Source organism: Raphanus sativus, chromosome 1 (genome assembly GCF_000801105.2).
Source record: "Raphanus sativus cultivar WK10039 chromosome 1, ASM80110v3, whole genome shotgun sequence".
In the NCBI taxonomy this organism is placed as follows: domain Eukaryota; kingdom Viridiplantae; phylum Streptophyta; class Magnoliopsida; order Brassicales; family Brassicaceae; genus Raphanus; species Raphanus sativus.
The window spans coordinates 13,831,905-13,852,569 of NC_079511.1; the positions used below are offsets into that span (position 1 = coordinate 13,831,905).

The window sequence follows — 20,665 nt, forward strand, 5'->3', positions numbered from 1 at the left end:
AAAATTATCTATTCCATTTATTTGATATATTTCCTTTCTGTAATGAATGAAATAAAATATTAATTTCATCAATTCCATAAAAAGGTATACAGAATTCAAAGAAAATCATTTCATTACAATTTTGATCATGAATAAATGGAATAAAATATATAATATTTTTCTTCATATTTATTTCCTTTTTCTTCCAATAATTTCATTTTATATTTATTGATTACAGCTTGAAAGGTTTTTGGAGTAAAGATTTACGATTTCGACGAGAACCAGACTTTTATGTTTTTGGTGAAAAACAAAAAAAATATATATTCCATTTATTTGATATATTTTCTTTCTGTAATGATGAAATAAAATATTCATTTCATCAATTCCAAAAAAAAAGTATACAGAATTCAAAGAAAAACATTTCATTACAGTTTTGATCATGAATAAATGGAATAAAAATATATTCTATTTTTCTTCATATTTCATTCCTTTCTCTTCCACTAATTGCATTTTATATTATTGATTACAGATTGAAAGTTTTTTTGGAGTAAATAGATTTACGATTTCTCGAGAACCAAAATTTTATGTTTTTTTTTTGAAAAACCAAAATTTGACAGATAAACAAGAATTTATGTTTTTGGAAAGAAATCAAGATTTTGCATTTTAGCAGATAATATTGCATATTTCAGCCACGAAAATAGGTTTAATGTTGAGGAAACCGAGTTTTTGTGTTGTTTGGTAGTAAAAATAGTTGTGTTTTTCTGGCAGGATAAGGAAATTTTATGTTTTGGGGTGGGGGGGGGGGAGGGGGAAACGAGTTGTTGCATTTTGGTAGGAAAACGAGTTGTGTTTGGCGTGAAACTGATTTTTTGTTTTTTGGCGGAAAATGAAATTTTAGGTTTTGGGGCAAAAAACACGTTTTCTTTTTGGTTTTGTATTCTAGGCAAGAAATGAGTATGTTTTAACGGAATTTTTTTTTTGTGTTTTTAGTGGAGAATTGATTTTTCATTTTAGCGGTAAGAAAAAGAGTTTTTTTCATTTTTGGCGGAAAAATGAGTTTTTGTGTTTTTTGTAGGAAAACAATTGTGTTTTGTTTTCCTTGTGGGAAAATGAAATTTTACATTTTGGCAGGAATATGAGGTTTTGTGTTTTGGTGGGAAAACGAGTTGTGTTTTGGTAGGAAAAAGAAAATATACGTTTTTGTTTTGCTAAAAATGAATTTTACGTTTTGGTATAAAAATGAGTTGTTTTTTTTGCCGAAAAAAGAGTTTTTGTGTTTCGTTAGAAAATGAGGTCTTGCGTTTTTTCCTGTCATCCTGAGGTTATGTGTTTTGGTGAAAAAAAAACAAGGTTTTCCTTCTTGCAGCAAAATAGTTTTTTTTTTGTTCTTGATGAAAAACGTGTTCATGTTTTAGCAGAATAATAAATTTTGCGTTTTAGCGGAAAACTGAATGTCGAGTTTTGAGAGAAAAATGAGTTTTTCTTTTTTTTGGTGGAAAATCTATATTTTGTGTTATGTATGATAATAAAAGATTTTACGTTTTTGATGATAAAAAAAAAAGTTTTACATTTTTAGAATACAATATTTTGCAGGAATCAAGATTTTTTGTTTTTTGATGGATAAAATTGATTAGTTATTTTTAGTAGACTTAACGTTACATTTAGTCAGAATGAGATTTTATATTTTGTGGGAATTTTTTTTTAGTTTATTTTTAGTTGTATAAAATTTTATATGAAAATGAAATAGGTTTATATTTAACCTTAGTAAATCCAAGAATAATTATTTTGTCCCTTTTTAGCCTTGTTACAAAACTCAAAAGTTTAAAAATTTTGTTAGAAGGCTAGCCATAATAAATTGAAACCACACTACAAGAAAACACAGATGTCGTCAACTTTACATCTATCTTACGACAAGTTTAACAGTTGTCGTAAATTCGACGTAGAATAGCGACAAAAACCTTTCATCGCAACTTAGATGTAAGTTTACGTCGGCTTTATGAAGACGACAACGAATCTAGCTGAAAGGTTTGAAGAGGCTGCAATAATGATATTGGCTGAAAGGGCAGGGGGTTGATCTGTCTCATGCTATAAAGTTCTTGTCTAGCTGCAAGGTTTGAAGAGGCTGCAACAATGATATTGGCTGCAATTTCTGCCATCAGACCATGTTCTTCCTCTTATAGAATTTTTTTATGCGGGCTGCTCTCTCTACAGGGTCATCAACTTGGTGTACTGCACTTTGACTTCCCTGAGATCTGCCATAACTTCCTCAGTTGATGGAATACGTGTTGGGGCCGGGGTGAGAAATCCTCTTCTGCTAAGTTGCATTCAAGCAGCCGTCTGGAGTTGGAAGTATTGTTTTGATATGTGATTGTAGAGCAGCTCAAGAACTCTGGCCTGCTTGCTGAGGTGACTCAGCGGAATGATGTTCCCTCCAGTGAAAGTTCGGGGGTTTGGTTAGAGATGTTCTTGATGTATTTTGATGATCTCTGGAATAACGGGTGTGATTGATAGTTACTGTATGTGCTGTACAGAACCATAGTTAACAACACTAAATTCAGAGCAATCAAATTTTAAGTTTTTTATTTAAACTACAGTTCTTGAAATAATTTACAACTGTATAAGTGTTCTGCAGAGCCAAATATCCAAAATAATTTTTAGGGCTTTCTATAAAATTTAGAACAATAAAATCTAAAGCCACAACAAAAAGTTTACAGATTTTTTTACAGCAAAAAATTTAAAGCTACAGCTATTACCAATCGGAACCAACGTCTTCTTGAGTATTGGGGTGAAGAAGATAATTGCAGATTCAGAGTGGGGCGGTATGGTGAGGTGCTATTCTATTCTTGAGAGACTGGCCTTTAGGTGTAGAGGATAGTTGCTCTCCGAAAGGTCTCCCATCATGGCAGTATACTCTTTGATTAAAAAGGACGTCTGCAATAAGTGTTTTATTACAAAGATACTTTGAAGTGAAAAGACATGTTTGGCTTGTTGGCTGCGTCGAGCATGAACTTCATCTCTTGTTTGTTGTCTGAAGTGAGTTGTAAACTGTTTGCTGCAGTTTAGCTTTTTGGAGGTTCCATAGAATCGGTCTCTATCTTCAAGAGAGATGATGGGGCAATCCTTGGTCCGATGAGAGAGGTAATTATAATTTTAGCAGTGTGGGTCAAGACTTTCATATTCCAAGGTGACAAGGATTTCTTCTCCTGAGTCAAACTCAATGATGCTTCCTTGGTTAAAGGTGCTAGTACTGAAAAGGAAATCCACGGCGTCGCATTGAGAAATGAATATGCGATGGAAACATAGGTGAGATAAAAAGCTCCTAGCGTTGGAGAAGGACCATCCAATGAGCAAAATAGTACAGTCTATTGACTAGAAAAGTAAGCATGTCCCCCTCCAAATCAAATCTGAACTGTAAAGTCCTAAAGCCTAGATATGAACCCGTTACTTTGCCTTTGAAACCCCTTTCTTAGGCAAAGCTGTGATTAGGTCTCCAACGAGTTGTTCTTGAAGGTTTGTCACTCGACCAAGAAATGTGAGGACATTGTCTCTGATTAGAGTTGAAGTATTGAACTCTCGAGCTTTGATGTGTTTGCGAGGTTGTTCTTTGGTGTTGAGGGCGGGGCCCTTCCCCTTAACCGATGCGGAGAAGTAACTTGAAACCATAGTGAGATAGACGCAACTCAAAGAAGATAAAAATAAAGTAAGTAACAAATTTTGTTTTTCAAAAAATACTAAAGCGTGATATCTGGAGGGGTTTTCAACAAAAATACATATGTAGGTTAGATGCAAGAATAATGGGTAGTTGGCTAAATTAATGGTAAGAGCGAGAGAAAATGGAGGATAGAGAAATGTCAACCGTCGATTCTAACCTATAAAAACTTCTTAAATGATAAGAAGGTTAGTCTTTTCTTGGCAAAAAAAAAGAAGGTTAGTTATATATATATATATATATATATATATCTAAAAATCCCTAATTTTGCCAGTTGCAGTCTATATATACATGCATGTATTTGCAAGTTGCAACAATATAGCTGAAGCTCATGCATTATAACATTAACTGGGCTGGGCGTGGGTATGGGCTTATACATGCATGTATGATAAGCCCAATTTATATTAGCCTATTAGGCCATTCAGATACAGAGAGAGACGCCGTCGTTTCGGCTGAGAGTGACTTCCAAAAAGCTTATAGAAGAAAACGTTGTTAATGTTGTCTGTATCCAACGAGGCTCTTTTTCTTCTCCGATTAGATCCCGTTGGAGAACCCAGACACTCTAAGGTTTCTATTGGATTCAGATAGTGTTCTTGGACAGTGCGAGATAGTCAATCGATGATGCTGCAGTCGCATTCAAGGTTTCTCCTTCAAACGCTCTTGACGCGTGCTCAGAAGTCAGTAATTTCATTCTTAATCCCTCATCTTAGAAAATGTGATGCTCCGATTCTACTTTTATTTAATTTGCAGTTAGACCCTTTTGGATTCGTAGGTTGCTGGTTTGGTCGATTGATTGGTTCTGTTTTAAGCATTTCTCCAAAAAACTGAACTGGGTTTTTTTTAGAAAGGTAGAAAAGTTCAATACTTCTTTAATCCTTTCATTCTTAGTCCCTCATCTTGTAAAATGTTCTGCTGGGATCTTGGTTTTACGGTAATTTGCAGTTAGACCCTTTTCGATTCTGGATGTGGGTTTTGCAGAATGATAGTAAAGTTCAATACTTTCTTGATCCTTTTTTGATTCTTGATTGTTAGTGTTTGTATAATGGTAGGAAAGTTTAATACTTTCTTGATCCTTTTTGATTTCTGAGTTGTGGGTTTTGTAGTATGGCAGGAATGTTCAATACTTTCTGAACTGTTTGGTCATATTATTTTTCAGTCTTGATAAAGCAGTGGAGCTAGATTATCAATGGATTGAATTCGATGATGTTCGTTACCATGTTCAGGTGAGTCTTTGAAAACAGCTAAGATCCATATGATGTTGTTCAGCATTCTGATGTTTTGTAAGTGTTGTTAAATTAGGTGACAATGAAGAATCCAAACATCTTGTTGCTATCTGTTTCGTTACCAAACCCACCACCCGAAGCAATGTCCTTTGACGGACTTCCTTTGGGAGCTATAGAAGCTATTAAAACCACTTACGGCACGGGGTTTCAGATCCTTGATCCTCCTAGAGATGGTTTTAGTCTTACCCTGAAGCTCAATTTCTCTAAAGTTCGCCCAGATGAAGGTTCAACGACTCTCTTTTTTTCTTCTTCTCTAATCTCATTGATAAAGATCTTCCAAATGATTCATTCGGCTTGCTTGCTATGTTTTCACAGCGTACAGAAACTCGTTATTAACGAAGCTAGCTTCCATTAGAGAAGTGGTGATGGGGGCGCCGTTGAAAATCATTCTGAAACATCTAGCTTCAAGGACGGTTGCTCCTGAGCTGGATAGGCTTGTAGCAATTATGCATAGACCTAACGAGACATTTTTCCTTGTGCCTCAGGTATATATCTAATCTACAGGACCTTCAGATTATAAGCATTGTAGCTGATTAGATTCTTGTGTCACAACTTGACTGGTGCATCACAGGCAGATAAAGTCACAGTGGCTTTTCCCATGAGATTTAAAGACTCTGTGGACACAATTCTTGCGACTTCTTTCTTAAAGGTAACACAAATTGAAAATGTTGGAACATAAGGTTTTTGATTTGATGTGATTACTTAAAAAGTGAAGTTCATCTCATGATCATATAGCAATTTGTGGAGGCAAGACGTGCGGCTTCGCTTAGTAGTGCTCCTTCTTGCTCTTGGTCTCCAACCGCACCTCAGGAACTAGAAGGAGCTCCTAAAGAAACACTATCTGCTAATGCCGGTTTTGTAACTTTTGGTATGTGAAAGAAGTGCTCGGTTTTGTTTCAATTTATGCATTGATAGTGTACCAAAACTGAAACAAACTACTAACAATGGATTGTGGATGATCTTAGTCATAATGCCTCGGCATGTGGAGGGTGAAAAGCTGGATCGTACTGTATGGAATTTGTCAACCTTTCATGCTTATGTTAGTTACCACGTCAAGGTTAATATTTATCTCATTTTTACTACATAGTAATTCTTTTAAAAAAAACTTTATCACTGCGATTATAAGCTTGTCAAAAAAAAAAATTGTTTTGTTTTTGTATGACAGTGCTCAGAGGGTTTTATGCACACCAGGATGCGGCGTCGCGTGGAGTCTATGATTCAGGTAGATCGAGCCGCCAGTGTGTTCTTTAGTTTCTTGTTGCTTCCTACTTTGCTAAATGTTGTTTGTCACTCTCTCTCTCTCAGGCTCTAGATCAAGCTAAGCCATTGGAGAAAACAAGATCCATGAACAACAAGTCATTTAAACGGCTAGTAAGTTTCTAAAACTGACTTTAAGAGTATTTTCTTTTTCTTTCCGTAAACTTCGTCTTTGAGTTATATTTCTTCTTCTCTCACACAGGGATTCAGTGATGCCAATCATACCAATTCCAAGTAGTTCAATCTCTCACGAAGCAATTTTGCAAAACCTTGTGAATAGCCGTTAAGAGGTTTTAACTTTTCACTGAATTCAATCATGATATACATATTCTTTTTGGTTTCAGAATGGTTTTCTTAGTACAATTCTTTCAGATATTTTCTGATCAAATATATGATTCTTAAACTGTAAATTCACATTGGAGGAAATCGTAAGAGGATCTCTAGGTTCTATCATTGTGTTTCCACAAAAAAAATCATAGAGTGAGGCTTGGTAGATACTTTGATCGAATCTTTTTATTGGTTTCGACTTTTTAGATTCTTAAAAACCAAATCTCAAAAATCAAAATAACTACTGTTGGAATACTCGATCACTAGATGATTTTCTGCGATTTCACAGGATTATATCATTTAAATATATTTTAGGTAAATAAATTTTGTATATATTTAAATATATAATAGTTTTGATAAATTTAATTTATTGATAAAAGTCGATAGAAATTTTTTGTCTGATTAATAATGAAAGGATAACTTTAGATATTATTTTATTATATTAAGCATCTTAATATATGTATCTTATTTTTTATTTTATCAGCAACACATGTATCTCATAATTATGAAAAGTCAAAAATTATAAAAAGAAACTAGTATATGAGTTAGATCTAAAATTTACTTTTATGGTAAGTTTTGAAATATTTTCGAACATTCAAAATTTGCATATCAATGTTATGTACAAAATGACATTGTAAATAATGATTTCTAAAAAAATTCATGTATATATTCATGTTCGATTATTAAATAATACTATGCACAAAAAATAATGTTCAAATTAAATCAAAGTATAATTTGCATAAAATTAGAATTAATATTATTTACAAATGTGGATAGTATTAATTACCATAAACATAAGTAATATTCTGTTGTTTTATTTAAATAAATAATATTTATATTAAAATTAAATGTCACTAGCATGTAAATGATTTTTTTCAAAAAATCAAAAGCACCATGAGATTATGCTTTAATAGTATAGATAAAAACTAAATTTTGATATACGTTTTGAAAGGACACATTTACTTTTGAAACTAAATAATTTTTTTATAAAATAGTGTATAGATGTAAGAACATATATCTGGACCACAAGAATCGAACTGTGTCAAACCAAAAAAAATGAAACCAAAACTAAACCATATTTCATAAATAATGAGCGGGTCCTATATCTTTGGAACCAAAATTCCAGACTAAACGAGAACCCAATGTATACCCAAATTTTCAATATAGCAATATTTTTATGCCTAATCTTAGACCCAATGTCGAACCGGTAAAAACCGGTAATGAAAAACCTCAATAATTAAAAGATGATGAAACCTGAAAACCTGCCACTAACCCATGAGCATACATCATTTAATTCAGTAAAAACCAAAAATATATGCTAATATATAAGAAAAACTGACTAAACTATTCATATAATTTTAATAGTAAATAAAATTGACTAAAACTATTTGATAGGTAAATGTATTGTATTTATGTTATTCATTTTAATTTATAGGTTTTGTAATGATTATTTGAAGGTTACATTTTTGAGTTTTAGAATTAAAATTATTATTAAATTGTGTATAATTAAGTTAACTATAAATCTTAAACATAATTTCTACATAACTTAATAATTTGTTTGTATATGGGAAAAATAGTTTGGATTCAACTTATATATAATTACTAGTTAATATTAATATTTTTATATTTTAAATACAATCAACATTATTATAATATTAATGTAGTTAACTTATTTCTTTTGTTAAAAACATATCATGGGCTTAGGTCTATAATAAAATTAAATTACGATTGTTGAAATGTGTTTTCTTAACGGGTTATAAATGCAGTGAATTAGATTAATTATTAAGTATAGTTTTAAACCTAATAACTAAAGTATTAAATGCATTAATAATTTTTGTTTTATATAAAACTATGCAATGAATTACAATATTACATGGGTGAATGATCTTTTACAAAAATAAACAAATTTTTGATAACGATTTATTGTATAACAATATAATATTTTCTGCTGAAATGGTTCTTATCAGTAAAATGCCCAAAAAGGAGGAAAAGAAAGCGAATCATGCCATTTTGATTTTTGTTGCATCTGTGTGTCTTGAATTTCTCTGTCTTTTTCGGTTTAAAATTTTTACTTTTTCTATATAAGTATGTATTCCTATAAAAAAAAAAAAAATCTGGTTTTGATACTGCTATAAATACGGGTCTAAATGTTTGTAAAATTATTCATTTACACATTAATAAAAAACTCTAAACGGGTATTTGTTTCAATTCATTTTGCTCTTTTGCTTTCTTCTAAGTTAATTCGCGTTCGTTCACAATAATTTTTTTTCTTTTTGTTAAGTGATTTTCTTCCTAGAGAGTGTTGTGAAAAGTTTTTTTGCCATAAAAAAAAAGATTTTTTGAAATAGTGGCAATTGATCAAAAGTCTCATGGAGATTAATGAATTAATTTCCGATTAGAAGCTTCTCTCTATTTGTAATAAGATCTTAGTTTTCTTCTTTCTTTTGCTTTGCTATTCCCTACTTGTTTTGTTATGTCAAATGAATCTTTATAAAATTTAATAGTTCTAAATCGGAATAATAAAGCGTAATTTCATACATCTATTTTATTAAATCAGAAACATTAAAATTTCTTCTAGGTGAATTTTAAAAGGTGGACCTCATATATTTAAATTAAATGTCTCATTCTTTATATATAATACATACCATAGTTTAATTTTACATTGATGTATTTCCTTAAATACAATTCTTCTCTTTGTCCATATTCCATATATGGCTTTCACTTTTATTACATGTCGATTTAAATAAGATATATACTAAGAATACTAAAAAATTAATCGTACTAGAGTTACTCTATACAATTCATTTTAAATTGATCAGTATACTTTCATTGGCCATATTGATTTTATTTTCACGGATAACATTAGGTAGATAAGTCATAGACACATACATAAAGATATGACTATTTTTTAACTATGTTGGGTCTAATCTACTTTTTAAAACAAATAACACATAGCTTTATATATTGTATAGAATATAGTAATATTGTATAATATTATACTTATACAATAATACTAAAAACAAACCAAACTGAAATATAATATATATCGAAAATGCTTTGAACCATTACACACAAAATATATTACACCTCAGAGATAAAATTCACTTTGAAATTATGTAATAATTATTTTTAAAAACTGAACTTCGTAATGTAAAAAACATAAGTTTTATATCAAATTTTGTGTTACAATAAAAAGACACAATTCGCGCCTGCAAAGTGTTATTTTTACATACGAAATACAGTTTTGATATTGTTTTTTTAAACACAAAATTGAATTATACAAACTCGATACTACATATAACTAAACAATATAGAATACATCTTAAAAATAAAACCCGTGCGGGTGCGCATGGCCTTTGCGAAAATCGTAGATATGTTTATATAATATATAAATATATTATGTTACAAATATTTTCATATAAATAATACCCAAATGTAAATTTTATATGATAAATGTTGAAAATACAAAATATATAGCACTATATATTTTAAATAATATATTAAAAATCTACTTTACGTTATCATAAAGTTTAAAAATCAAATTTAGTAATTAAACACATTGCTTATTTAAACACATTAGTACACACTGTTATTTATCAAAATTTTATATTAGTACACATTACAATCATGAATCATGTATAACATTTAGTACAAAAAAAATAAAAAAAAAATTGATTCCCGCTCGGTCGAGCGGGTCATGATCTAGTACACAATAAAAGAAATTATAAATATAGAGATGACTATTGACCGACAATTAGGGGTGGCGTTCGAGTATCCAATCGGGTTCGGATCGGATCTATTCGGGTTTCGGGTTTTTGGGGTCAAAGATTTTAGCTCTATTCGGGTATTTCTAAATTTTGGTTCAGATTCGGTTCGGATCCTTACGAGTTTGGTTCGGGTTCGGATAATCCATTTAAATTATTTTAAAATTAATTATATACTTTAAATTTCTCAACATCTATAAATAAAATAATGTATTATAAAAAAATTGAATAACAAATGTCAAAATACCTAAACTTAAAATATAAATTAGTTTTGTTTGAACATTTGGATAAAGAATCAATGGATTGTTTAAGTATTTTTGGTGTTTTGAGTATAGTTTAGCTATTTTATACATTTACTTTTGACTAATTGTATATGTTTTCAAGTATTTTGGAAAAATAAAAAGTATCTTATATATTTTGGATATTTTTAATACACATTAAAACTAAAAAGTTAATATATTTAGGTATATATATATATATATATATATATATTTAGGATATATTCGGATACCCAAAATATTTCGGTTCGGATTGGGTTCGGTTTCGGTTCTATAAATACCAAAATTTTGAATCTATTCGGATATTTAATGAATTTCGGTTCGGGTTCGGTACTACTTTTTCAGATCAGGTTCGGTTCGTTTTTTCGGATCCTGATTTTTTGCCCAGCCCTACCGACAATGAAACCTTCACACACTTGAAGAGTTGATGGGGCATAACTAGTTTTGTGCATTGATAGACAGATAATTTATAAGAACAACCAAAAGAGGAAAAACAAACAAACCTTAAAAAGAAAAAAAACCAAAAAAGCATTTAACATTACCTAAAAATAAAAATAAAAATAAAAATAAAAGTTGAGAAAGAGAAAAAACACATAAAAGAAAGAACACATAAAAGAATTAATTGTTATATAATCTCGAAATAATAGAAACTAAATAAATAAAATGCTCTACTTGCAAGTAGATAAAAATTATTTTTGTTTTAATAGTAATAATTTTAAGTATTTTTGATGTTTTGAGTATACTTTAGCTATTTTAGATATTTAATTTTGACTATTTGTATATAGTTTCAATTATTTTAGACAATTTAAAAGTATCTATATATTTTGGATGTTTTTTAATATATAATAAATCTAAAATAATCAATATATTTAGGTATTTAAGTTTATTTCGGATACATTCGGATACTAAAAATACTTCGGTTCAGGTCGGATTTGGTTTTGATTCTTTAGATTCCAAAATTTTGAACCCGTTCAGATATTTCATAATTTCGGTTTGGATTCGGTACTTCTTTCTCAAATTGAATTCAGTTTGATTCTTTGGATTCAGATTTTTTGGCCAGTCATAGCTAAAAATATTTCATCCAAAATATTTAAATGTGTATTTTTTAATTCAAAATAATGAATAAATAAATAAAATAAGAGAGAAGAAGATGAGATTCTTATGAGAAACACGATATACATGTGTTAATGATCTTTTTTACAAAATAAACAAAGTTTTGATTAATAATTTATAGTATTTTTTTTGTCAACATAATAATTTATAGTATAACAGTAATATATTTGCTGTTGAAACGGTTCTCATCAGTAAATGCCCTAAAAGGAGGAAAAGAAAGCGAATCATGCCACATTATAGAATGATTTTTTTTCCTTTTTGTTAAATGATTTTCTTCCTCGAGAGTGTTGTGGAAAGTTTGTTGCAATATTGGAAATAATGGCAATTGATCAAAAGTCTCATGATCAATTGCCATAAGATCTTAGTTTTTCTCTTTTTGTTTTTGGCTTCTTTTTGTTTTTGGCTTCGCTACTTGGTTTTGTTATGTCAAATGAATCTATAAAATTTAGTAGTACTAAATGGGAGTAATAATGCGTAATTTCATACATATACATTATAGAGATGACTATTGACCGACAATGAAACCTTCACACACTTGGAGAGTTGAAGGTGCATAACTAGTTTTGTGCATTGATAGATATAATTCATAAAAACAACCAAAAGAGGAAAAACAAAGAAACCTTAAAAAAGAAAATCAAAAAAGCAAATGCATTACCTAAAAATAAAAATAAAAGTTGAGAAAAAGAAAGAACACATAAAAGATACTACCCAAACATATATCATCATCAAACCCTTTCATCAGCCGCCGCCACGTCGTCATTTTTAACCTTACCCATCTCCACCTGCATCTCTCCGCCGTCTTCCGCCGTCTTTACACCGGTGTATCCCTTCTCCTCCTTTTCCTTCTTCTCCTCCTTTTTCATCTTCACGTAAAGCCCATATACATAAGACGAGAATCCCCAAATGCATAGCACCGTTGATACAATCTTCACGCCGCCGAACTCATCGCCGTAAACAACAACACCTCCAATCACATTCATAGCTAGTAAGGCCGTCATGCAAATACCTCCGGTGATACCAGACGTCAAATAAACCATCCCTGACGTGGCCGCGAAACAGAGCTGCCACGTCACCACATTAGCTAAAATCGCAACAGTCCAGTAAACCGTCGGTCCTTTAGTGAAAACTTGGTTCGCTTCCTTAACCATTTCTTTAAACCCACCGTCGAAAGCCATACCGACTGTAGCGAAAACCGTGGCTGAAAACTCCATAACCAGTTGCATCTCCATGACCATCGCGTAACAATAAACGGACCTGTAGACCCTCTCTGTCACGGGGAGGTAAAGCGCGAAGAGTAAACCGGCTCCGATCGTGGATAAAAACCCGATGAAATACTTGGTTTTAGTTAAACCGGCCGGTTTATCTTGGCTCGAACCGAGAGCTAGTAAAACAGAGCTCAGCGTTAAGAGAACAACGCAGTTGAGATTTGAGAAAGTGACTTTCTGTTTCACTATGATCACGGACAAGATGAGAGTGAAGATGAGTTGTGTCGAGAGAAGAAGTGATGACGTGGACACAGGGAGGTACGAGGTACCCCACGAGAAGAGGAAGTTGTTGAAACCGAGGAAGAGTCCGATTACGACGGAGAAGAAGAGATGGCGTTGTGTGAAGCGCGTGAAGGGACGGCGCTTAGTTGTTTTGAAGACGAAGTGAGGGAAGTAGATAAGGACGAGGAGGAGTGGGAACCCGGCGGATTGGACCCACGTGGACACCCACCGGCTCGAGCCACCGTGGACGAAGTAGTATTTCGCGAGGAGGCTCGAGGCCACGGAGCCGACGAAGAGGCAGCCGTAAGTGGTGATGAGGAGGCCGAGGGATCGCTTGGCCGGTGCTTTGACCAGGTTTTGTTCTTGTTCTTGTTGATCTGAGTTGTTGACTCTCCCGTCACTCATTTTTGTCTCTTTGTGTTTTGATATTTTTTATTCTGTATTTGTTTTTTTTTTAATTTGTAGCCGAGACTTCGAATGAAGAGAGAAAGAAGATGAAGATGAAGAAGAAGAGTTGAAAAGGTAAAGACGTTTTGGTAGAGAAATGGTTTCAGTCTCTCTAACCACACACTCACTCACGTATATATGGTGACCAATATGTTAATTTATTATATTAAAACTAATTACAAAACAATACTCGCCTACTTTTAAGTGATTTTTTAAAGATTTTATTTCATTTTTAACTAATCATAACCACTTCAATTATTATCTTATCTAAATAAATCCATATCATTTATTATAGAAATTCAAAATAAAATTTATGTATTTTCAATTGTTTTATTATATCTTTTATATTCATTTTCTCACTCTTAACAATTTCATTAATTTATTTTTATTATAATATTTTGACAGTATTTATTTTACATATTAACCATAATAATGTGACATGTTTAAACGAAATTGTTTTATCTGTGACTAGAAGTCAAAATTAATAATAATAAAAATTTTAACTTTTTTATATAACAAATTAGATATATACATTCGGGTAAATTTTTTGCTTACAAGTTGTGGTTTTTTTAGTTTTGAAATTATGTGTCATTTAGGTATTAGAAATTTTTTTGTATGCGTTTGGAGTAGAGTCTTTCTCCGGATATTCAGTTTTGATGTATATAAATATAAAAACATCGAAACTGATGAATCTAAAATGGACTCAAATTTTGTATTAGAGCATCTCCAACCCCACTCCAAAATTCACTTTAAATTCCATTTTGCAGTAAAATCATCTCCATCTCCACTCTAAAACTTACTTCAAAATGGAGTAATAGACATGAGAGCATCTCCAATGTAATACTCCATTTTTTCCTCCAAAATGAAGTAAAAGTGAAAATGGAGTAAAAATACTCTAACCCTACTCTATTTTTCACTCCATAATGGAGTGATGAACAAACAAAAATTAGATTATTCTATTTATGGAGTAAACAATATTATAGAGTGAGATATGTAGTTGGATTGGGGCAATTCTTACTTCATATTCATTTTTACTCCATTTTGGAGAAAAAATAGAATGGGGTTGGAGATGTCCTGATTATTCCAAATATGGAGTAAACCAACTCATTACTTCCAAATGGAGTTGAACTTTTTTTATTTATAAAGTGGTCCTTCACATTTAAATATTTTCGTTTTAATAAAATATTATTATAAATAAGTATAATAATGTTATTTTACTATATATATTATAAAATTACTGTTAATATTTATTAGTTATATAAATAGCCATCTAATAAAATATTTTATGCAACAAAATATATAATATAAAACATAAAAGATCTGTACTGAATAATTATAATAACTATAATGAATAATTTAAGTTGATGTATTATTGTGTTTAAATATTGTAATGTAATTTTTAGTGTATTAAATGTTTCCTTTCTAAATCTTGTTGAGTAATTTTAATTATATAATAAAAATTTAATTATGGTTAATATTGTATTTAATAGAAATGTTACAAAGTAAAAATAGACTATTTTGTAAATAGTTTAAATCAAAGGTGATATTATTAATTTTAAAATAAATATAAAACATAAAATATTAAAAATATTCAATTTTGGAGTAGAAAATAGAGTAATACATTGGAGCAAAACAATACACCATTTTGAAGTTACTCCATTTTAAAGTAGAAAATAGAATAATACATCGGAGATGCTCTTAAAAATAATCATATTAACCGAATCAGTACGAGTACTTTGAATTCAAACTAAAAATATCTAAAAAATAATCAAATAATCAAAAATAAATATATTACCCGGTTTAATTCGGATTCGATTCAGATGTATATAAACCTAAAAATATAAAACTAATTATATAGTAACACATATAAGATAATTAAAACCAATCATGAGAAAACATCTATCTTATTAAAACTGAAACATTACAACTTCTTCTAAGTGGATTTTAAAGTTGGACCTTATGTAATTAATGTTATATTAATCTACTTATTATTAGATATGCCTTTTTATAAATAATTAATATCAACCATTACCATAGTTTTTAACTTCTTACCTTATTATTATATCCACTACGCATGTTTTCTTATATTGCATATATTTTACTATAAGTTAGATACATCCACTAGCATATTATACTACAAGATAGATTATTAATAATACATCTACTAATATATAATATTATGCGACAGATTACTAATAATACAATATATTATTTGTATTAATTAACTTGCATCTATCAATATTAGCAATACTATGAAGACGACTAACTCTATACTTTGAACCTATAAACCATGATATACTAATTTATAACAAAAATAATATTACTGTTACAAATTAGTTTTTATAAAAATTATTTATAGCAGCAATTTGTTATATAAGATAAATTTAATCAAGACCCAAATCTTTTTTTTCCTGTTCAGAAAAAAGAAACATACGAATATATACCATTAAGTTAGCCAAACATCTTCCAAATAAATAGTAAATTTCACCAACCCAAAAAAATGAATTAAAAATATAACAAAAGATATTATGTTTGAAATTTAGCTCACTCGATCGGGTATAAATCTGTTCTTTCAGGTATGAGTTCTTCGAGTTCTCAACATTTGTATCTAAATATGTATTTGATTTTTTTTTGTCCGGGTCGATTTTTTTTGTTCCAGATCATTCTAACTTTTTAATATTATAAATCTTAAATAATATACATGTATATAAAACATGTGAAACAAAAGATAAATCCGCGCAGGCGCGCGGATCATAATCTAGTACCAATTTATAAAAAGAGAGAGTAAAAATCAACAGCCGCACGGATATTATGAAGGTCGATCTCTAGTTTTGAATTAAAGATATTACTGTATATTCACTCCGATTTCTCTACATACTGTATTATCAGTCAACTAAAGTATTTTAGTTAACTAATGTGATGTATTGCCTATTGGGGCGTTACTATCAAACTATGAACTATGTAAAAAATACGGCTTTCGAGGTTTAGGCCTAAAGAGTAGTCCACGAAATTATCGAAGTTTTTTATTATAGTATTGTCCGTATGACAAACCATGCGATTCTTATATTTCAAGAAAATACAATTTTACATTAGTTATTTGGATGTGTAAACTAAAAACTAGTATGGACAAATAGACGACAGAATCCAATTAATCGAACCAAACAAGTCTCTTAAAAGCGGTATGGGTTGGATTTGGATGAACCGAGTAGATCTTTAAATTTTGTATCAGGGATGTTCGTATTAGTATATATCTGAAACCTGATAGAATATATTCACAACCCGGATTCACTTTTCTTTAAATCTTACATTTTCCTTTTCATAACTCGATCAAACATCAAATCTACACAAATAATGATATTTTCTCTACATACTTTTCATAAACCTTGTTTTCATATATTCACTCCGATTTCTTTTATTCCTTCAACTATCTATAAACTTGGAACTTTAAATTTAGAATCTTAGATAGTTTTTTTTTTCAAATATAAACATAAAATTGTCACTTCCTCAAGAGATTTCAAGGATCATTCACAAGTAGCTGGAATTCTTCTTTGTAATTGATGTATACAAAATATCATGAAAAAAACAATCTATTTCAAACCCTTTATTAAAAAAAAAAAACTTTTTCAGTTCGGGTCTACCGGTTTGGATTTGGTAGACAAGAACTTGTTTTTTTGTTTTAGCAAAAAGTTTGCAAGTTTATTTTGAAATTTGCATATGATTTGTTATTAGATCATTAATCTCGTGACTCTCGTGTTCTGAATTTGTTGTTAGCAGAATGTTTTGTATATGAGTTATAGTGAAAGTGTTAATATAAGTGAGTTGTTTTCGCGCTATTATTATTATCCTTACGTAATATTCTTATTTGTTGTTAGCATAATATTTGTATATAAGCTATCATTAAGAGTTATGATTTGTTTTTAAAAGTTATCTACAGCCAAAAACTTGTTTTACTTTCATGATTTCAGTCATTGACAAAATCATAAAAACACTTATTCAAGTTAATTGAATATGAAAAAATTGCCAAAACGGAATAGAAAAACAAGTGCATTGTCCCTTTGCCATAATTTCATTTTTTGCTTGTTTTTGACTTTCATGTCCCTGATGAACTTTAAAAATTCATAACAATTATTTTAAAAGTCCGAAAAATATGAAAAAATATACAAATCGTACATGAACAAGAGACAATCGTATGAAAAATAGTTTTGTTGATTAAATATAAGTAGATCATAATTTTATATTCTGGTCTACGGCTCGTAGACAATCTAATCTACCGTCTACGGGCTCGAAGGTAACTGGTTCTACTAATCACTTACATATCTACGGCCGTAGACGAGCAAATCCACTGTAAAATATAAATCTACTTTCGTAGAATGAACCGCCTGCCATGTTAACTTAGTTCTGAACTACGGTAGATTTCATTTGAGCAAATAATCTGCCATTATAGAAGTACTCTACGAAAGTTTAACAAAGTAATCTACGAAAATGTATTTCCCTACCACAGTTGTATTACACAATCTACCCTCTTAACTATATTCTACGGGAGTAGATGGTTCCCTCTACCGACGCAGAAATGTTAATTTTCCTTAAATATCTCCAAAATCTGTTAAGTGTATATTTTTGAATCTAAAACTTCCTAAATTTTAGTGATTTTCATGTTTCCTAAATTAATTTTTTTAAAAAAAAATTAAAAAACGTGATCTCCTTCTTCCTCACACACGTTATTAAGATTTTTTTTAGAAATCAACCAAAAATTTTGAAGCTATTGTTGAAGATGCATATTTATGCTTCTTGTGGGGTGTGGAAATTCAGTCCCCTTAAAGGATGGGAATTTGCTGTTGATGAGAAGAAACGGGGTAGAGTATTGGTTGTGGAGTTGACAAGTTCCTTTGAATATCTAAGGATTTTGGCTTTTGATGATTTTGGAATAGACCAAAACGAGTTTGAGCTGGAGTTAAGCTACTTACCTATGGAGTTAATCGGTGCAGTAGACTGTCCGCCAGTGATCATTGCGAATGATAGACAAGTCAAAAATTTCTTAACATATGTACGAGGAAAAGCTTCTACAAGGTTGTGTGTGTCAACTTCACCTATCAATGGAAACAGCCAAGACTTTGAAGTTGATATGAAGGAATCCAACTCGCCTTTCAGAGAGAAAGGTGAACCTTCCTCGTTTCCACCTCAAGATGACGATGGTAGTTCATCTGAATCAAGCCAGGATGTTGAAGAAGATGATGTTGTCGTCTCAACTGCAGAAGAAGATCCTAAGGAAAACAGTGTTCGGTTTTCTTTGGTGGATGTTGTGAAGAGAGGTGAAACCTTTCAAAACAAATCGCTGTTGAAAGCAGCGTTGGAAATGTCAGCGATGAAGCATCACTTCGATTACAAAGTTGTGAAATCGGACAGAAAACTTTGGTACATCAGATGCATTGACAATCATTGCAACTGGAGTGTTCGTGCTGAGGGGTTATCAGGATCCACATATTTCATCATCAAAAAATATGTGGCGGATCATACATGTGCTGCGTCGAGTATGAAAAATGGTGGTCGGACAGCTTCTGCGAAAACTATTGGGAGTCTAATAATGCATAGGTACGAGGGTGTGAAAGAAGGTCCCAAAGTTAACGATATCATACAGATTATGAGAATGGATCATGGATGTGAGATATCTAAGTCCTTAGCATGGGATGCTCGAGAGTTTGCAATTAATATGGTCCGAGGTATTCCGGAGAAGAGTTTTGAAAAAATTCCGAAATACTTGCACATGCTGAAAGAAGCTAATCCAGGAACACACACGTTTTATGAGACTGATGTTGATGGTAGATTCCGATTTCTCTTTGTTTCGTTTGGGCAATCTGTGCGAGGTTTTCACACAGCCATGCGAAAAGTTCTTGTTGTCGATGGGACATTTTTGAAGAGCAAATACAAAGGGGTATTACTTGTTGCGACAGCTTTAGATGGAAACTCTAACTTGTATCCTATTGCATTTGCGGTTGTGGACTCAGAAAATGATCGCTCGTGGGATTGGTTTATGAGAGAGCTACAAGTTGTTGTAGCTGACGACCGTTCCCTAGCTTTTGTATCAGACAGAAATAGCTCACTTTGTAAGGCGATTGAGAATGTATATCCTCTTGCTGAACACGGAATCTGCATTCACCATTTGTTGAATAATGTGGTCACACATTACAGAGGAAATGGAATGGTTGGATTGATTGCAAAAGCTTCTAAAGCTTATAGAGTCGTTGATTTTCGGACGCGATTCGAAGCTGTGTGCAATATCAGTCCAGCTATTGGAAAATATTTGGTTGATGCAGATGTTAGAAAGTGGGCTCGCTGTCGGTTTCAAGGATTCAGGTACGACATCAGGACGACAAACCCGGCTGAATCAATCAACTCAGCTTTGCGCTCACCAAGAGAGTATCCAGTCATTCCGTTGTTGGATAGCATCAGAGAAATGCTAACTCGTTGGTTCTTTGAACGTCGGACAAAAAGCAGGAAGCATACAAAACCATTAACTATCCGCATCGAGAAAAAGATAGATAGACGGATTACCAAGGGTAGAACGTTTCTTGTGCAACCAGTTAACGAGCATCGTTTCTTGGTTCGTGGAGATACATTTGACTGCCTGGTTGATTTGGACAGAAGAACTTGCTCATGTGGGAAATATGACCTGCTTAAAATTCCATGTAGACACGCCATCAAAGCAGGTTTAACAGTTGGCCGATCCCCATCCTCACTAACGGATGACATGTACACTACTTCCACATGGAGAACAGCTTATCAAGAAACTATCAATCCAATAGGTGTTCCTGAAGATAGTTGGGTTGTTCCAAATGAAGTTGAAATTGCTAGTGTACTACCGCCTGAATCAAGAAGAGGAGCAGGAAGGAGAAGAAAACGCAGATACGAGACAGTTGAAGACAAGCTTCGTTCGTCCCAACGAGGTCAAGAAAAAAAGAGGCGCAGATGCAGTCGATGTGGCGAAGAGAATCATAACAGGGCTACATGTGACAGAGCTATTTAG

The 20,665-nt window shown here is 31.5% G+C and overlaps 3 protein-coding genes across 6 annotated transcripts; 2 read left to right on the forward strand and 1 right to left on the reverse strand.

Annotated features, from left to right (window-relative positions):
* The first annotated feature begins 4,165 nt into the window (after positions 1–4,165).
* LOC108829890 (actin-related protein 2/3 complex subunit 2A) lies at positions 4,166–6,681 on the forward strand. Of its 4 annotated transcripts, XM_018603480.2 has the most exons (11): positions 4,166–4,365; positions 4,461–4,536; positions 4,792–4,911; positions 4,988–5,195; positions 5,287–5,456; positions 5,543–5,620; positions 5,707–5,839; positions 5,937–6,028; positions 6,137–6,193; positions 6,277–6,342; positions 6,431–6,681. In XM_018603480.2, the coding sequence occupies exons 1-11, from the start codon at positions 4,307–4,309 to the stop codon at positions 6,464–6,466; spliced, it is 1,095 nt and encodes a 364-aa protein (XP_018458982.1). In that variant the 5' UTR covers positions 4,166–4,306; the 3' UTR covers positions 6,467–6,681. The 4 variants fall into 4 exon arrangements, with proteins under 4 accessions (XP_018458982.1, XP_018458983.1, XP_018458984.1 ...); XM_018603481.2 differs by lacking the exon at positions 4,461–4,536 and having other exon boundaries at positions 4,173–4,365; positions 4,845–4,911; XM_018603482.2 differs by lacking the exon at positions 4,461–4,536 and having other exon boundaries at positions 4,215–4,365.
* A 5,572-nt stretch (positions 6,682–12,253) lies between these two features.
* LOC130495049 (probable purine permease 4) lies at positions 12,254–13,761 on the reverse strand. Its single transcript, XM_056986015.1, has one exon. The coding sequence runs from the start codon at positions 13,600–13,602 to the stop codon at positions 12,436–12,438; it is 1,167 nt and encodes a 388-aa protein (XP_056841995.1). The 5' UTR covers positions 13,603–13,761; the 3' UTR covers positions 12,254–12,435.
* Positions 13,762–18,415: 4,654 nt separating this feature from the next.
* LOC108839346 (uncharacterized) lies at positions 18,416–20,665 on the forward strand. The gene has a single exon (XM_018612125.2). It carries the CDS (start codon positions 18,416–18,418, stop codon positions 20,663–20,665), a length of 2,250 nt encoding a protein of 749 aa, XP_018467627.2.